Source organism: Palaemon carinicauda, chromosome 18, assembly GCF_036898095.1.
Source record: "Palaemon carinicauda isolate YSFRI2023 chromosome 18, ASM3689809v2, whole genome shotgun sequence".
Classification (NCBI taxonomy): domain Eukaryota; kingdom Metazoa; phylum Arthropoda; class Malacostraca; order Decapoda; family Palaemonidae; genus Palaemon; species Palaemon carinicauda.
The window spans coordinates 32,237,689-32,255,317 of NC_090742.1; the positions used below are offsets into that span (position 1 = coordinate 32,237,689).

The 17,629-nt window shown below is 41.9% G+C and overlaps 1 protein-coding gene across 1 annotated transcript in view; it reads right to left on the reverse strand.

The window, feature by feature from the left end:
- Window positions 1-17,629, reverse strand: part of 128up (GTP-binding protein 128up) — a 56,178-nt gene that overhangs the window by 792 nt on the left and 37,757 nt on the right. The window contains 1 exon segment of the mRNA XM_068392222.1: window positions 11,808-11,930. Within this exon segment, the coding sequence (XP_068248323.1) occupies window positions 11,808-11,930 (123 nt within the window).

Sequence of the window (17,629 nt, forward strand, 5' to 3'; positions counted from 1 at the left end):
TATCTGAGAACACAATAAAGTAAGGTAGTTTAGCCTGACCAAAGTCATGAAGGAAGAGATGGTGCCAATAAAATATACCAAATTTGGAAGTAAATGTATTTTTCCCAACTATACAAACCTGAGCTCTTTACTATGGATATACTGTTTGGGCATAGATGGAAAGTGGCCATAGGCATTTTACATGAGGTATAACTTTTGATTGCAGGCATGAATTACTGGGGGAGGGGGGGATAAATTACTCCCAAAATTTTTGTTCCTACACACATACAAACCTTTCACTATACTATGGAGACTGCCCTTAGGCGAGTGGAAGTCAGAAACCCAACTGGCTGGGAACTTGACCTGAGGTACGGCTCTGATCTCCTGCAAGCATGAGAGGGGTACCATGGCATTTCGAGAGAGCTCAGTTTATTAAGCTAGAGTTGACAGCCTGGGCAATCATGGCAAATGTGTGGACATTAAGCACCATGACTTTACCAGGATATTGGAGTGGGTAAAACCCTTTTTCAGTCAAGCCTCAATCTTCGTGATAGGTTACAGACACATTCGCATAAAGCGAATTTTCGCGAATAAATACTACACTAGGGTGGGCTACCTCCTAACCTAAAAAGTCACTGCCCCTTGCCACGATGGCTACCCAAGCTGATGATTAACACAGTAAATATTGCCTAAATTTTTTTTTAATTTGGTTTCTACAACAGATTATAATCATACATACAATATACAGTACATTTGCACACCTGTACACTGTGTACTGGACACAGTAAGGTTACAGTACAGTATTATGCTAAGGTCAAGTTTACCGAGTCATCATCATCCCCTTACTTTTCTGTATAACATAAGTTGTTCCTATCTAGTAATACTGTACTGTAACCTAAAACTCGCTGATGTGCTGTATATTACTGTAATTTATGTACAGTAATATTACTACAGTACAGCTTAACTAGACTTGCTGTAAGTGTTCAGTGTTTTCGTTCAAGACTCGTAGCCTACGCTGCTACTCTAGAAGTTCTTATGTGATGTCTATTGCGCAGTACGTTATCTATGCTTTCTTAAACAGAAATACAGCTTATTTTCTAAACTAAAAAAAATAAAAATTGCAATAATTGTTTCTTTTGAATAAAAGAAAAAAAAACTGCGCTCGATTACTTTTCAACAGATGACACACTCACTCACTCAATCACTCACTCTCAACTATAAAATAACATGTATCGGTAACATGAACGAAACTCCAGTTATGCGATTCAACTCCCAGTACAAGCAAATAAAATAACGAGAAAAGCATTTCAAATAATACTGCATTGAAATTAATATGCTAATTGGAAAATGATAGATCAAGTAATAATTGTTTCTTTTAATACAGTAAATATGAAATATCCTTCGGTGGCATGCCTGATTTGAATATTGAGGTTGACGACGGACTGAGCAGGGTTGATTAACAGATTTGAATATAAACAATGCATAAGATTATAATTCGCTAAGTTTTCAATTATAGATACAACACTAAAATGTGAATATTACATGGATTATTATTGGATACAGTTAAGTGATACACCTCAGTTTCTGGTGAATGCGCAAAAGAGAAGGCAAGCGTTGGTGCGCAGGTGAGCGCTGGCTCTTTGGCAAGCACTGGTGCGCTGGCACATTGGATCTGGGGCTGCAACTGCGCAGGAGAGCACTGGATCAGAGAGCGCAGAAGAGTGCTAGATCTGAGAGCGCAGAAGAGCGCTGGCGTATTGGCAAGCGCTGGATCTGAGAGTGCAAGTGACCAGGAGAGTGCTTGCACGCAATAAAGCACTGTGTAGGGTTTTGTGCAGTCTCCCTAAAATGAGCAGAAGCGCCGGACTGGTTGTGCAAGGGCGGGTGCCTGGGCATGCGATTGCGGGCGAGAACTCGCGCTGCCATGCACGCGGAAGGCTGCTGCCAACGCGCGGGAGTGCTGGCGTGCAGGGACGGGAATGCTGGCGCGCTCGCACAGGAGACTGCTGGCGCGCTCGCGCGGGAGACTGCTGGTGCGCTCGCGCGGGAGACTGCTGGCGCACGCGGATGATTGCTGGCGTGGAGGAGAGCGCTGGCGTGTAGGACAACGATGGCGCGCGTGCAGAATAGTGCTGGTGCGCAGAAATCGGTGGTGCGAAAGACAACGATGGTGACAGCAGGAGAGCACCGGCGCGCAGGTGCAGGAGAACGCTGGGGCGCAGGTGGAGTAGAGTACTGGCGCGTAGGCGCAGGATATCATTAGGCGAGCAGGAGATTGAAGTTGCACGGGTGCGTACTGAGCTTCGGTGCGCTCTGTTGCGCCGGTGATCGTAGGTTGGCTGGTGCGCTGGCAAACGTTGCTCTCTGTGGTGAGGTTGCACTGGTACGTCAGCAGGTCAGCTGGTAGGACAATCAGGAACTGGGATGTGCCCTTTGGAAGGGCGAACATCCACCGATGGAGATCGCAAAGGATCCACAGAAAAGCCCGGGACCAAAGTCCAAGGACTAGCTGCAGCGTCGTCAGGAGAAGGTCCAGGAACAGATGACGCCCATGAGGGCCGGTGGACCAGCTAGCTGACCCTCAGCAGTAGCAATCCTCCGAAGAGAAGTCTCTTTGCAGGAGAGACTTGCCTAAGACTGCTCCACCCCCGAAGGAAGAGAGACTTAGCAAGGAGGGAGCGTAGTCTAGGCAAAGACAGCAAGAGCAGTCGGAGTCGATGAAGTGATGAAGATGCAGGAACTTCTCCCTCGGAAGGGAGAAACAACCTCGCGCCTGTGGAGGAAAACTCTCCCTTGTAAGGGAAAGTTGTCCAACTCCTGGAGGCGAACCTCTTGGTAGTGCTCTAAGATGAACTGACAAGAGTGCTACCTGAGGAAGCGTAGCCAGAGCTAGTTCCACGAAGATGAAGGGCTGATCAGGTGTTGCCACGGGCATACTTCTAAGAGAAGGGATAACGCCCATGATGACGTACTCTGAGGGACGGCAGTGACACCAGATTCCACAGGTATGAACAGAACAGCTCTGCTTCATCGGCACTCTAAGTCGAACGAAGAAAACTGCATCGCTAACCGGGAAAAAATAAAATAGATTATGTAACAGAAAATTCCCTCGGGAGGAACATCTAGTCTGCGACAGGAAGAGAGACCACCGAGGGAACAAACATAAAATAAGTATTGTGCCCTCCCTTCCCGGTTGACATTGACGGGAGAAGGGGAGCGGAGAGTAACTAATAAAACAAGAATTGCAATTGAGAGAGAGATTACTATAGATGAAGTGAGGAGAGCACTAGATGAAACGAGAGTAGGAAAAGCATCTGGTATGGATGGTGTGAAAGCTGAGATGTTGAAGGAAGGGGGTGTGACTGTACTTGAATGGTTGGTGAGATTGTTTAATATGTGTTTTGTGTTGTCAATGGTACCAGTAGATTGGGTTTGTGCATGTATTGTACCACTATATAAGGGTAAGGGAGATGTGCATGAGTGTTGTAATTCAAGAGGTATTAGTTTGTTGAGTGCAGTTAGAAAAGTGTATGGTAGAGTATTGATTAATAGGATTAAGGATAAAACAGAGAATGCAATCTTGGAAGTACAGGGTGGTTTTAGAAGAGGTAGGGGTTGTATGAATCAGATTTTTACAGTTAGGCAGATATGCGAGAAATATTTAGCAAAAGGTAAGGAGGTGTATGTTGCGTTTATGGATCTGGAGAAAGCATATGATAGAGTTGATAGGGAAGCAATGTGGAATGTGATGAGGTTATATGGAGTTGGTGGAAGGTTGTTGCAAGCAGTGAAAAGTTTCTACAAAGGTAGTAAAGCATGTGTTAGAATAGGAAATGAAGTGAGTGATTGGTTTCCGGTGAGAGTGGGGCTGAGACAGGGATGTGTGATGTCGCCGTGGTTGTTTAACTTGTATGTTGATGGAGTGGTGAGAGAGGTGAATGCTCGAGTGCTTGGACGAGGATTAAAACTGGTAGACGAGAATGACCATGAATGGGAGGTAAATCATTTGTTGTTTGCAGATGATACTGTACTGGTTGCAGACACAGAAGAGAAGCTTGACCGACTAGTGACAGAATTTGGAAGGGTGTGTGAGAGAAGGAAGTTGAGAGTTAATGTGGGTAAGAGTAAGGTTATGAGATGTACGAGAAGGGAAGGTGGTGCAAGGTTGAATGTCATGTTGAATGGAGAGTTACTTGAGGAGGTGGATCAGTTTAAGTACTTGGGGTCTATTGTTGCAGCAAATGGTGGAGTGGAAGCAGATGTACGTCAGAGAGTGAATGAAGGTTGCAAAGTGTTGGGGGCAGTTAAGGGAGTAGTAAAAAATAGAGGGTTGGGCATGAATGTAAAGAGAGTTCTATATGAGAAAGTGATTGTACCAACTGTGATGTATGGATCGGAGTTGTGGGGAATGAAAGTGATGGAGAGACAGAAATTGAATGTGTTTGAGATGAAGTGTCTAAGGAGTATGGCTGGTGTATCTCGAGTAGATAGGGTTAGGAACGAAGTGGTGAGGGAGAGAACGGGTGTAAGAAATGAGTTAGCGGCTAGAGTGGATATGAATGTGTTGAGGTGGTTTGGCCATGTTGAGAGAATGGAAAATGGTTGTCTGCTAAAGAAGGTGATGAATGCAAGAGTTGATGGGACAAGTACAAGAGGAAGGCCAAGGTTTGGGTGGATGGATGGTGTGAAGAAAGCTCTGGGTGATAGGAGGATAGATGTGAGAGAGGCAAGAGAGCGTGCTAGAAATAGGAATGAATGGCGAGCGATTGTGACGCAGTTCCAGTAGGCCCTGCTGCTTCCTCCGGTGCCTTAGATGACCGTGGAGGTAGCAGCAGTAGGGGAGTCAGCATTATGAAGCTTCATCTGTGGTGGAAATGTGGGAGGTTGGGCTGTGGCACCCTAGCAGTAGCAGCTGAACTCGGTTGAGTCCCTGATAAGGCTGAAGGAACATAGAGAGTAGAGGTCCCCTTTTTGTTTTGTTTCATTGTTGGTGTCGGCTACCCCCCAAAATTGGGGGAAGTGCCTTGGTATATGGATGGATGGATGGAAAAATATCCACTAATAGGAAGAACCACTGATCCTTCGAAGGGAAGTGTTCCCCACGGAGAAGAAGCTGAAAAGTTGAAGCTGAAAAATTAAAATTACAAACAATTATAATTTCACTTAAATAATTGAGAAAACAATCGTAAGCGCAACCTAACCTGCGAACAGGAAAGGTGCTCCCCCCCGTTAGTACACTGTAGGAGGCCCATGAAAGGTGAACAGCCTTGAGAAGAGAAAAACCATAGTCAATCTCTGAGGCCAAACTCCCTTCGCTCAGTAATACATGTTTTCCATAGGAAGAGGGAAAGGCGTAGACAACAGTTGAATGAGGATGATCCAAATAATGACTGTTTCCCAGCGGCGGGGGCCGAGTCAACGGTAGGTTATATGCCGACGGGAAGACCGATGGACAAGGGGGAGAGGTCGGAAGGGAAGGTTCCACGACCTTACGCCAGTGTCTTGAGAACCTGTCGTATACGTATGACACGCACAGCAAAAGCACTGAAAAGGAAACTTACAACATTTCTATATATATATATATATAATATATATATATATATATATATATATATATATATATATATATATACACAACATTAAGAATGTTTTCATATATATACAGTATACATATAGGAAAAGTAAGTTAAAAGACAAAAATTAATGGCACTCCAAAATAGGCAAGGAGGAAGAGTGGATACAATCTCTCTCCACCCGAGCCAAAAGTAAAGTGAGCTAAATCACCGGTGTAAAAGTGGGAGTGGTAGCAAGCTAAACCCCATTCCCCCCTAACTAGTGGTGTGGGTAGTTAACCCTAGCTAAATTTTAATGGCTCGTCATTTCAGCTTCGCAAAAAGTAATACCCCTAAATAAATAGCGTACATTTGTATTCCAGTTACGGAACAAATCTAATTTGATTAAGTCTGTACATGAGCATAGCAAGTGCAAAGTTAAAGTTAATGGAGTCTTATCACGTGAGTTTCCAATGAACAGCGGAGAACTCCAAGGGAATGTGTTGTTACCTATTTTGTTTATCCTCCTCATGTAATGTGTAGAACAGTCAGAGATAGTGGAGAAGGATTAGACTGGATTGGTGATAGGAATTTAGCAGACCTAGAGTATGCTGATGATGCTGTCCTTAGCAGAAAACCACAGGATTTGCAATGCTTGCTTAGCAGAATGCATGAAATATCACACGAGGTGGGGCTAAAGATAAATAGAAGAAAGACAGAGACGATGAGAACAGAGTATGCAATAGAAGATGAAATATCATTGGAAGGAGAAAGGATTAATGAGGTAGAAACATTCAAGTATTTAGGAACCATGATCTCCAATACAGGGTCTTTAGAATTAGAGTTTAGTGAAAGACTGAAAAAAGCAAATCAGACAATGGCTAGGTTAAGTAAAATTTGGAAATCAAATCACCTAAAATTTCATATAAAAACCAGACTATATACAGTATCAGTTCAGCGAGATCGGTGTTACTCTATGGACATGAGTCATAGTATGACAAAGAAACAATCTTCAATAGATTTAGTAGATTTGAGAATAAAGCCCTCAGAAGGATATTGGGAGTTAAATGGCAGGACAGGATCAGAAATGAAACTATAAAAGAGATTACTCAAGTACCATATGTGGATGAGGGGTAGATGGATATGGTTTGGGCATGCTCTTCGCACTCCCCCAAGAAAGAACAGTTCACCAAACGTGGAATAACTGGGCTCCACAAGGCACTAAAAGGATTGGAAGACCCAGGCCTACATGGGTTAGGACTATAAAGCGCTAAGTAGATGATGAATGGAGAAGTATTGAATTAAAAGCTCAAGACAAAGACAACTGGTGAAATCTAACCAAGGCCCTTTACGTCAATAGACGTAGGAGATGATGATATATATATATATATATATATACATATACTTTTACAGCTTACTCCCCATGTTAGTAGTAATTTATCATATCGTAGAAATTAGTGGAGGAAGTTCTCTTGCCACAGAATGACTGTTTACAACATTTATTATTTTTTTTAACATCAGTTCAGCACTCCGGCAAGGCAGAGAAGCCCAGTCTTTAGATGTTGGGAGAGAGACGTTGCCGTGGCACTGGCTGGGTGTCAACTGAGGTTAGATGGATGACAGAACAGAATACTATGTGGGCACTCTCAATGTATGGCAGAACTGTCAGTTCAGCGATCTTTCAGTTAAAACTGTGCGTGCATGGCGGGCTTTAATTAGTCAGGTGTCAAGTTTATCCTCTAGATTTAGTCCAATACTGTACAGAGAAAACCCGGGTCAATGACCAAGCCAGTGGTTGGACGTACCTCCCTCCTAAGGGCACGTCATTCTCATAAATAACGAAAGGTTTGTTAGTGAAGGAACAAATAACAAATTTGGAAATACTTTTTGTTTTTCCTAATACAAGCCTGTAGTTATTTACACAAATTATCCCACCAACACCTGTCTCCCCCATTAGTCCTGCCTGCAATAAAAAAGTGACGCAGTTAACCGATAGGTGAGTGGATATAGGTGGCGGAGTACCCCCAAGCCACCCTCTACCTACCCACTATAGTGGTTAGGTAACGTTGCCACCTTGCATTAAAAGTCTAATGGCTAACCTTCCAGCTTCACTGAAAGAATATCCCTATAAAAAACTACAGGTTTGTATTAGTTACAAAAAATAGAAATTATTTCCAAATTTGTTATTTTTATGGGTCGTGGGAAATAGCAGAACAGATCCAATACTGTCTCTCTCCCTCGAGAGTAGAGTATGTGGGATCCCCAAGTTTATTGATTTTCCTCATGCATGCTAACACCTGTATAAAGGAATAGTCCAATTCTCCTTGCTTGGTGGAAGAAGCTTTATGGCCAGCTGCCGAAGGTAACATACCACCAAAATTTTTCAAATCAGAGATCTGAGACTCACAACCTTAAGAGTGCAGGTTAGGTCAGGGTCATCAACTGGTAACCGGTCAGGGGACCGAGACTTAAAAGGAACATGAGTGCCAGGCTGCAATATATAGGGGTTTATGTCAAAGGAAAGCTAAATGGTTTGTGGGTATGGAATAAATATTCTATTTCTTTATATATTGTTATGAAACACTATTATTTTGAGTATCCCTCTGTGCCTCCCCCCCAAAAATGCCTTAATCCATTATTATTTCTTTTAATAAGTAATGACCGCAGCCCCTTACTCGTAGTAGGAAGAGAGGATTAGGTTATTCTTCAGAGGGGATTCTAAGTACTGTATCTGTATATACGAAAGATAAAGTTGCCAAAAGAATAGTTACTCAAGACTTGTATTGTAAATATTTTTTCCCGTACACTGATGAGTGAATTAAGCATTCCCTGCTAAATAGTAACTTGATTCAAAATTAGGAGCAAATGAAACTAGGTTAGTCTTATCACTGACCTAGGTGGTAATATATTGACACAGAGGGTTTATGGACAGTTTTTTCAAATACTTGCCCCCAGAACCAAGTGAACATAAAGTGGCATAGAACAGTTTTGTTTTTTGCAGTGAGAGCTAAACTTTACAAGTGTTGTCAATTCCTAAACCCAGTGGATTGTTCTTGCAGATTATGAACCACAGTGTTGCAGGGTTCTCCTTTAAGCTTCAAGTTTGTTCCTGTCATAGTCAGGAATAAATCTGCATGATCCACCTGAGTATGTTGCTAGTCAGCCTGTGGTAGCCTAATAAAATCAGGTTTGCTTGGTGATTCTAGTTTTGCCGCATAAATTGGCAGTAGTAGATTTTATGTGAAAGAAAAGACTTATACTGAATCTTATTTTTTTGTGGGTGTGTGGCTTTGCAATCAAGAGGGGCCTTAGAAGACTATTGAAATTGTTCTAGCCTCTTATCCATTTTCATGGGTGTAGAATAACCATGACATACTGTGTATCACTGAGGATTCAAATTATTTTCTTGTCTTGTTAACTATTTGAGGGTTGATTCCTATGAGGCTCTGCCATGGATATATCTAGGTCTCTGTTCATGTAATTTGAAGATCTAATTCTTTCAAACTAGACCGTAGGAATATAATTTTTTTGTTTTGTTTCAGATAAATATTTTCTTTGTTTTTCATGAAGACAGAATTTCATTCTAGAACCTTTCACCATTGTGTCCCCTTCTCAGCCACTGTTTTTTTTAGTATTGTTTTTTCATTGTTTTTTTTCCTTTCACCTAATGTTCTGATATGTTACTTAAATTCAGCAAGCTAAAAGAAAGGGAAGAAAAGGGGGAAGTAAGGTTCTAGCTGGTCCCCTTGCCAAGTATAAATCAAGGGGTGGTGCCCAGTGGTCCGTTCTCTTGACCTGTTACCTAGATTTTTGGGTATTCCACCGATGTATAATTTTTTTGTGTAGTGAACATTGGGTTGTGGTTGGCATTCAGACACTACACAGTTTGGGTGCTACCTCTGGCCACAGTCCGCAAACCACTACAAGGCAGCAACAAGGACACCGCATCCTGATTCCTTTTCTGAAGTGCTGGGTCATCGAGTATTTTGATGCTCAGTTTTTGGGAAGTCTACATATCCTTTTGCTCCTGAGGCTTAGCCCACAAGGAAGCTAGGAGACCGACTGCAAGGACTATGGAGGCTGGCTGAGAACAGTAATGGGCTCTAGGCGTGAAATGACTGGCATGGTCCAAAAACCAAATCTTTACCGGAGACCTCGACCCTCTACTGTTTTACGGATCAAAGGTGTCTCCAAGGGGAGGCATTTTCTTTGTCTCCTCTGCTTTGTGGCCACTTGAATGGGGATGATACCCAGTTTATCCCACAGAGGATCAGGCTGATCATGGACAGCCTTGGAGTTTGGAAGTCGACATACCAGCGATACCAAGACGGGTCACCAGGAGGCGAAGGTGGGAGAGACACTGGAGGAGGAGGTACGGCACGCCCGGGGACAGTACTCCTACGTCTATGGTCTGAAGGTAGGCTGGAACTCTCAAGAGAACCTATCATCGCGAGAGGAATAGTTACGGGTTGCCCATATTTTGCCAATGATAAGGCTGGAGCAGGGTCGATGGTAGCCTGCTTAACAAATAGCCTTCACAGGTTCTAAGAATCAGGGCTCGTCCTCGCGAACGCGGGGCAGCCTTAAAAGCTTTTGGCGAGGAATGTTCATAAGCTCGCTGATCACGAGAACTCTCTTCTCCCGGAGAGTGCAAGAATGAACTTGTGCGCATCACAGGAGAAAAGAGCCAGGCCCTCATCGGGAACAAAAACGAAAGAACCAGTTTGGTGCATGCTTCTTTTCCAAGATTAAGGTCAGGAGACTAGCGGTGGGTTTGTGAACAGCCTTTCATGCAACCAGAATAGGATGTGCACCCCCGTGAGGGCGAGCAAACCGGGGTTAGATTGGCTGAAACCATGTGCTGCCATTGCTTGCAAGCATCAGACCAACCCGCCAATTCCCCCACAAGAGCCGGCGCCTGAAGCGAAAACCCAGATGGTTTTGAACTCGAAAGACCTTCAGAGGCTCAGTGTGCCTGAGGGGCACAGTGACAAAAGATGAGTTGGCAGGCAGCCACAATCACCAGGGTGCTCAAAAGAGGTAGAGGGGAAGGTTTAGAAACTTGCTTACGATAAATTTGAGAAGGTGATCACTCAAGGGTGGACACCCTCTCGCGATACCAAGAGAAACAACCATTCTCTTAGAGAGGGAGGATCGCGAAAATTCTCTTGAGTGAACTCAGCGCACTGATTCTTCTCACTGCACACACTCACCACATGGGTGACCTAGGCTAGAACTCTGAAGAGAACCAGCCAGCAATTTCTCAGGAGGGCAAGGAATAGTGGAGGAAGAATTCACTGGGGGAAGAGCGCCACTTGGGGTTCATCACTCTTACTCAATGGGGCTCCTGAGGAAGTTGAACAAGAAGAAGCAGAGGGGAGCATACAAGGAGCCAGAGAAAGAAGTTAGGATTTCTTTAACCTTGAGGATGACCCCATAAGAGAAGAATCCCTTTTAGACTACTACTTCTGTCGCCTACTGTACCGCTCCCACTGGGAGGATGACGACTCCCGACACTTGTTGCATGGAGAAGCCTGCCTGCAGGAGTGTCGTTTACACACAGGCCAACAGCGAGGATCTGTCTCCATGGCTGATAAACATTCTTCAAGAGTGGCCTGCTATGCCAGGCCAAACCCACATGGTCACAACTCCTCAAGACCACTCCCACCTAAAAAAGAGAAAGGAAATTTGATAAGCAAAAAAAAATACACGTTATAGTGTACGAGCATGTGTGATACACGTAAGGTACAACCTAGACACTGCTATTCTCACTGAGGTTTTAATACATAAGATTCAACCAAAACTGGTCCAGGAACAATTGGGTCTTTTCAGTGTATATCAGCAAGCAACAGGGTTGCAAAGTAGTATATATAATTTCCCACTAGTGTTCCGCCCAAAATATGAAGTCACCAGACATGTGCACTGTGATATTAACTCAACAAAGAATGAAATGCGTAATATGTAAAACCATTCTCTGTTTTTCTTACAAGAAAACGAGACAATACATCTTCACTCCACCAAGCAAAAAACAAGTAAGGGATCTAACTGGGTGAGTGTGTAAGCAGACTAGTAAGTCTACCATCTGATAGCTAGCAGAGAGTTGTTGACACCTTGTGCAAAAGTTTGTGGCTAAATTCCAGCTCAAGCTGAAACATATATCCATAGTAAAGAAGGAAGGGTTTGTACCTGTGTAGGAACAAATTATAATGCAATCACAACAGGTATAATACAGTGTGCCCAACAATCAGAGGCCAACTAAAACAAAAACACACTTACTATTTGAATTCTCTGATGATAGTTCGATGGATCTTGTTACAAAAGTCTTCTACAGACCTTCTTTCAGAATGCAATACTACCGGAGCACTATAGTCGGGTAACTGGCCTTTTGGTTTGGTATAACTGAAAAATATAAAGTATAATGTTAGTAAAATTAGAAACTATTTTAAAATGACTTATACCTTTAAAACCTTGTAGCTGTGTTAGAATTCCCTGCACAGTATTACTATATCTTACATACCACTATTTAACACCGTACAGGTAGTCGTCGATTTAAGATCAAGATAAGGACCGAGAGACGTGTTGTAACCCGATCTGGACGTATGATGAACTTAAAAAGTGAAGTTTCTGTAGATTTATTGTCATGATACTGTGGTTATCTAGGTCCTATTTTGTCTATATTTTCTTAATGTATATCATTATTTAATTTTCTTGGTCCATAGGATATCATATGCTTTATTATAGCATTTTGTAATCTATTTTTCAATGAATGGCGAGCGATTGTGACGCAGTTCCAGTAGGCCCTGCTGCTTCCTCCAGTCACCTTGGATGACAGCCGAGGTAGCAGCAGTAGGGGATTCAGCGTTACGAAGGTTCACCTGTGGTAGATAACGGGAGAGGGTGAGCTGTGGCGCTGTAGAAGTACCAGCCGAACTCGGTTGAGTTCCTCGTCAGGCTGGGAGGAGCGTAGAGAGGAAAGATCCCCTTTTTTTCATTTGTTTGATCTCGATTTCCCCCCAAACTTGGGGGAAGTGCCTTGGTATATAGATAGATAGACTATAGACAAGATGGATCCTTGTCCTGTAAGGAAGCTGAGTTGGTTAAACAACTTGAGCAGCCACCATAGGTCAAAGCACAAAGGTGTCTAGGGAATTATGGGTAAACTCTCTCAAGTAAAATGCTGTAAAGGTGGTCTTTCTCTTGCAGATACCGGCCTTTACTACTTGGCCCACTGACAGGTTAATTCCTGAAACCAAGGGTGGGACCATTACCCGACTTCATGAACCCTGGTCCAGACTGGTGCCTCAACTGTCATCAGTCGAGGCATACGCTCTACGTTTTGTCTCACAAAGCCAGAAAGAGATTGTATTCCGTTATCGGCCTGAGTGCCTCCAACACTCACGCCTGAGATGTCATGTTCTTTTCAGATGGCACAGCAGAGCCTTTATGAGACACAAGAGCATCTCCTCTTGATCACTACCTGACACCTCTCAGAAGGAGAAAATCAAGGACTCGAACTTAGGTTTTTGTGCCGCTATGTTCTTGGTCACAGCCACGAAGCCTGACGCAAAACTGAAGACCTCCTTCCACGTATCAGCGTGGGCGACTACAGAAAGGTAATTTTTAGGGTACTTGTAAGAGCCTTGAAAACGAAGGTAAAGTCCCACTCCAGGGGCCTGAGATCATGGGTGTCTCCAAGTCTGCTCAAAGCTCTTACCGAACATAGACAACTCCCAGGAAGAGGAGAGGTATAAGCACTTTAGTCAATAGACCATACACATGTAGGTAACTCCTTTAGATGAGTGTGACTCAGCCATATGAGGAAAAACTTTTCAATTATTACGGGTATACCAAAATGGCCATACAAATGAGGGATCTGTTGAACTTATGAATGCAGACAACGTAGTTAGAATGTCATTATTAAAAAAAAAAAGTAAATCTTGGTTCATTATCAATTTTTAATTAAATGATGTTGCCAAAGCTCATTGCTGACTATTACTATTATTATTAATTGCTAAGCTACAACCCTTTGTGGGGTTTGCTAACAATAGACCTGTTAGCAGCGTCCTTGAACCGGAGTCTCCCGGTTTACTGCTCTCCAGTACCAGATCCGCAGGCGGTCTTTCAAGATGCCTTTCAACATCTGTGGGATCACCTAGACGATTATGCGTTCCCCCATGTTTCATATTTAAGAAGAATCCTCAACAGGGTGAGATTTTCAAGTAACCTATCTATGACATTAATAGTGCCGATGTGGCTCCATGCAGAATGGTTTCGGGACCTTCTGCTTCTGACAGAAGTGTTCGGGGGAGCTCCCTCTTATACCCGACTGAGATAGGTTGGGGAGTAAACCTTCTTCATAATAATCCAAGACTTTATTAGTATAAGTCAAATATACAGTAGAGCCATGAACATAAGCTAATGCTACAAACTCCAAAGGAATACTGCCCTTAGGTTTAACATTATGTAAGATAATTATTATAACAGCTATTTACATAAATAAATAGTTAGGTAGTAAAGGATACTAAACTGCTTAACGAGCAACAACTCGTTACATCTCCCCTTCTTCCAGAAGTTTGCATGTACAGTAAATTAGTTTAATAATCAATAAAATAACTAAATAACTATATATAAATAACTATGCTGAAAACAGTCATTAATATACAAATAAACTTTAATGTACATGTACTATCAACAAACTGGTAAGGAAAAGTGAAACCACCATAATCCAAGTGTGTGGTCCACCATTTTCCAGTACTGTAGTCTTTTTGTTTTTGGAGTAGTATGTTCCAACAGAACATTGTGTATATTTTTTTTATGGAAATGATCAGTAATACCATCTTAATATTTATAATATTGAGGACTACAGTATTAACAATAAACATGATTTTATATAGATATTGGACAGAAGTAATTTTTTAGTTCATGCAGGGTTTGGATTATTATATTCAGAAAGCTTTTCCTTGTGGTGTGAGTTTGTTTCATGAATTTAGGAGTTATCTTTTCAAAGGAAGGTATTTTGTTCAGATAATTCTTTTCTCCTATGTTTTAACTTTTGCCACTATGTATTTGAGAAGGCTGTATGGTGATATCATCTCTCTGTTCCATTTGTCAGGATGACTTTTTTCGAGGTTGGATGATTTCTAAGATTTGCCCTGTAATCCAAAATTTAATGATTGCTTATTAAGGTACCTGGTATTTTATAGGCCTTCTCCTTTATTTTAAGATAGGCAAAGGCTAGGAGAAGGAAAACTCCAAAATCAAACCAAACAAGACCCCAACGGCGGAGCTTCCCAGCGCCGGCGGAAGAGGGCAATGCCTGTCGGGCAGGCAACAAGGCGGGCCTTGACATAACAAGAACCCGGCAGCCCGATGCAACCAACATCGGAGAAGCCGCCTGTCTCATATGTCTTGATGTGGGCCAAGTGTGTGTGCGTGGCCGTTGCAAAGCCACGACCACCCAAAACAATATACCCAGCTACTGGCATTCTGTCGTTTCCTCCACCATGGCTAACGACAGAACCCAATACTCGGACACGAGTGGGTGCCGACGACGATGACAACCCTCGTTGAAAAAGCAAGATGCTATAAACCAAAGGGCTCCAACAGGGAAAATAGCTCAGTGAGGAAAGGAAATAAGTAAATAAACTACAAGAGAAGTAATGAACAATATAAAATATTCTAAGAACACTTAACATCAAAAAATATTTTTCATATATAGAGTATAAAAACTTGAAAAAAGCAAGATGAAGAGAAATAAGATAGAAACGTGTGCCCAAGTGTACCCTCAAGCAAGAGACCTCCACCCCAAGACAATGGAAGACAATTGTACAGAGACCATGGCACTATCCACGACTAGAGAACATTGGTTTCATTTTGGAGTGTCCTTCTCCTAGAAGAGTTGCCTACCATAGCTAGAGTCTCTAACACCTTTATCAAAAGGAAAGTAGCGACTGAACAATCATAGAGCAGTAGCTAATCCCTTGAGTGAAGAAGAATTGTTTGATAATCTCAGTGTTGTCAAGTGTATGAGGACAGAGGAGAACGTGGTAAGAATAAGCCGGACTATTTAGTGTATGTGTAGGCAAAGAAAAAATGAGCCATAACCAAAGATATGGATCCAATGTAATAATGTCTGGCCAGTTAAAGGAGTCAATAACTCTCTAGCGGGAGTATCTCAACGGGTGGTTGGTGCCCTACCAACCTACTACCTACACTAAATTAGTAGTTAGGGGGAGAGTACTGGCCAAATTTACATTCAAAAGGACTAAACCTTTCTTATATCAACACTATAGGTTTTACCTTTGTGAGAATTGTTCTACACCTCTCAGGTTGTGAGAAGCTTCTTCAATGGTGCCTTGTTTACAGAATATGAATGTGTTGAAGTGATTTCGTCATATAGAGAGAATGGAAAATGGACAATGTATAAGAGGAAAGCCAAAGTTAGGGTGTATGGATGGAGTGAAGAAAGCTCTGGGTAATTGGAGGATAAATGTGATAGAGGCAAAAATAGGAATGAATGGCGAGCGACTGGGATGCATTTCCAAAAGGCCCTGCTGCCTCCTCCGGTTGCCTTGGTGACCGCTGAGGTAGCAGCAGTACATGATTCAGCATATGAAGCTTCATTGTGGTGGATAACAGGGGAGGGTGACCTGTGGCACCCAAGCAGTATCAACCAAACTAAGCTGAATCCCTCATCAGGCTGGAAGTAACGAAGTGATGAAAAGTCCCTTTTATTCTTTCTTTTTTTTATGTCGGCTACCCCAAAAATTGGGAGAAGTGTCATGGTAGATAGAGATAGCGAAATTCTTGGTATCGTAACTCTTTTCGATAATGGGAATACTAATGTTACTCAGTAACGTATCGAAAGGAAATCACTCTATTTACAAGATCGCCTTTTGCCAGAAATATAACATTACCAGACATACAGTACTTATTTCCTTTAATTTACGGCAAGTTAACAACTGATACAGAAATACTTGGTATCGTTACTCAATAGTTTTGATGATGAGAATATTACTCGGTAATGAATCGAAAGGAGATGACTTGATTTGTCGGATCGCCTTCCAACAGAAATATGACGTCACCAGACATTAGACATGAACTCCACAAAGAATGACTTGCGAAATATGCAAGACAAAACTGAATACTAACTTACCAAGAAAAATATTTAATTTTTCATAATGTACAAGAATATATATTACTTCAATAAAAAGTATTTGTCATATTAGCATATTTTCAATAGATAAATACTAATCTACTATAGGAAATGAAACAAAGGTAATTAAATTAGAATAAAATATGAGATTCTGTCCTAGTTGTAGAGTCAAATTTACACTAAATAATACTCATAACTACCAATACAAACCATAAAATACTTTGTACTGTTACTCAATATTTCAATTATGGGAATAATAACATTAATCGATAGCCTATTCAAAGATACCTGTGAAATGCAAATGATGAAAAACTTCAGAAAATTATATATATAAAAAAAGGGGGGGGGGAAGATTTATATTAACTGACATATTTTCAGGTAATTATTTATAGTATGGAGATAATTTTGTGTGAATCTAGATATGAGTGAGATAGAATTTGACCAAACAGAGTTTTCAACAACTTGCATGACTATAGTTTTTGGTGGCATTGTGGATGGGGGGGGGGGGGGAAGAACAACACATCTATGTCTCACTTTAGAGAATATTTCCTGTGTGATTTGAGATTTAAACATGTATGCCATCATAAAGATACACTAATATAGCCCTTACATAATCATGAATAAATAATAGATTTGCAAGTGTTTCAGTTGGTGGTGGGGTGAGATGTGAGGATCCCTACATCTCTAAGCTGGGGGGTGTCAGGGAGGTTAGAGTAATGTTTCACATAAGGAAGGTTGCCATTGGCTAGAGAGTAGTGTGATTCTACATGGTAACATAAACACACTAAAATAAAACTTACACAATCAGGAATAAAGGCTAGAATCTCAAAGTCTTCATTGATTGGCTGAAGAAAGAAGGAGGGGCTAATATCAGGGAGGGGAGGAGCATTTTTAATGAAATATCAAATAACATATCTCGTATGTAAACGTGTAGAACCAGGGA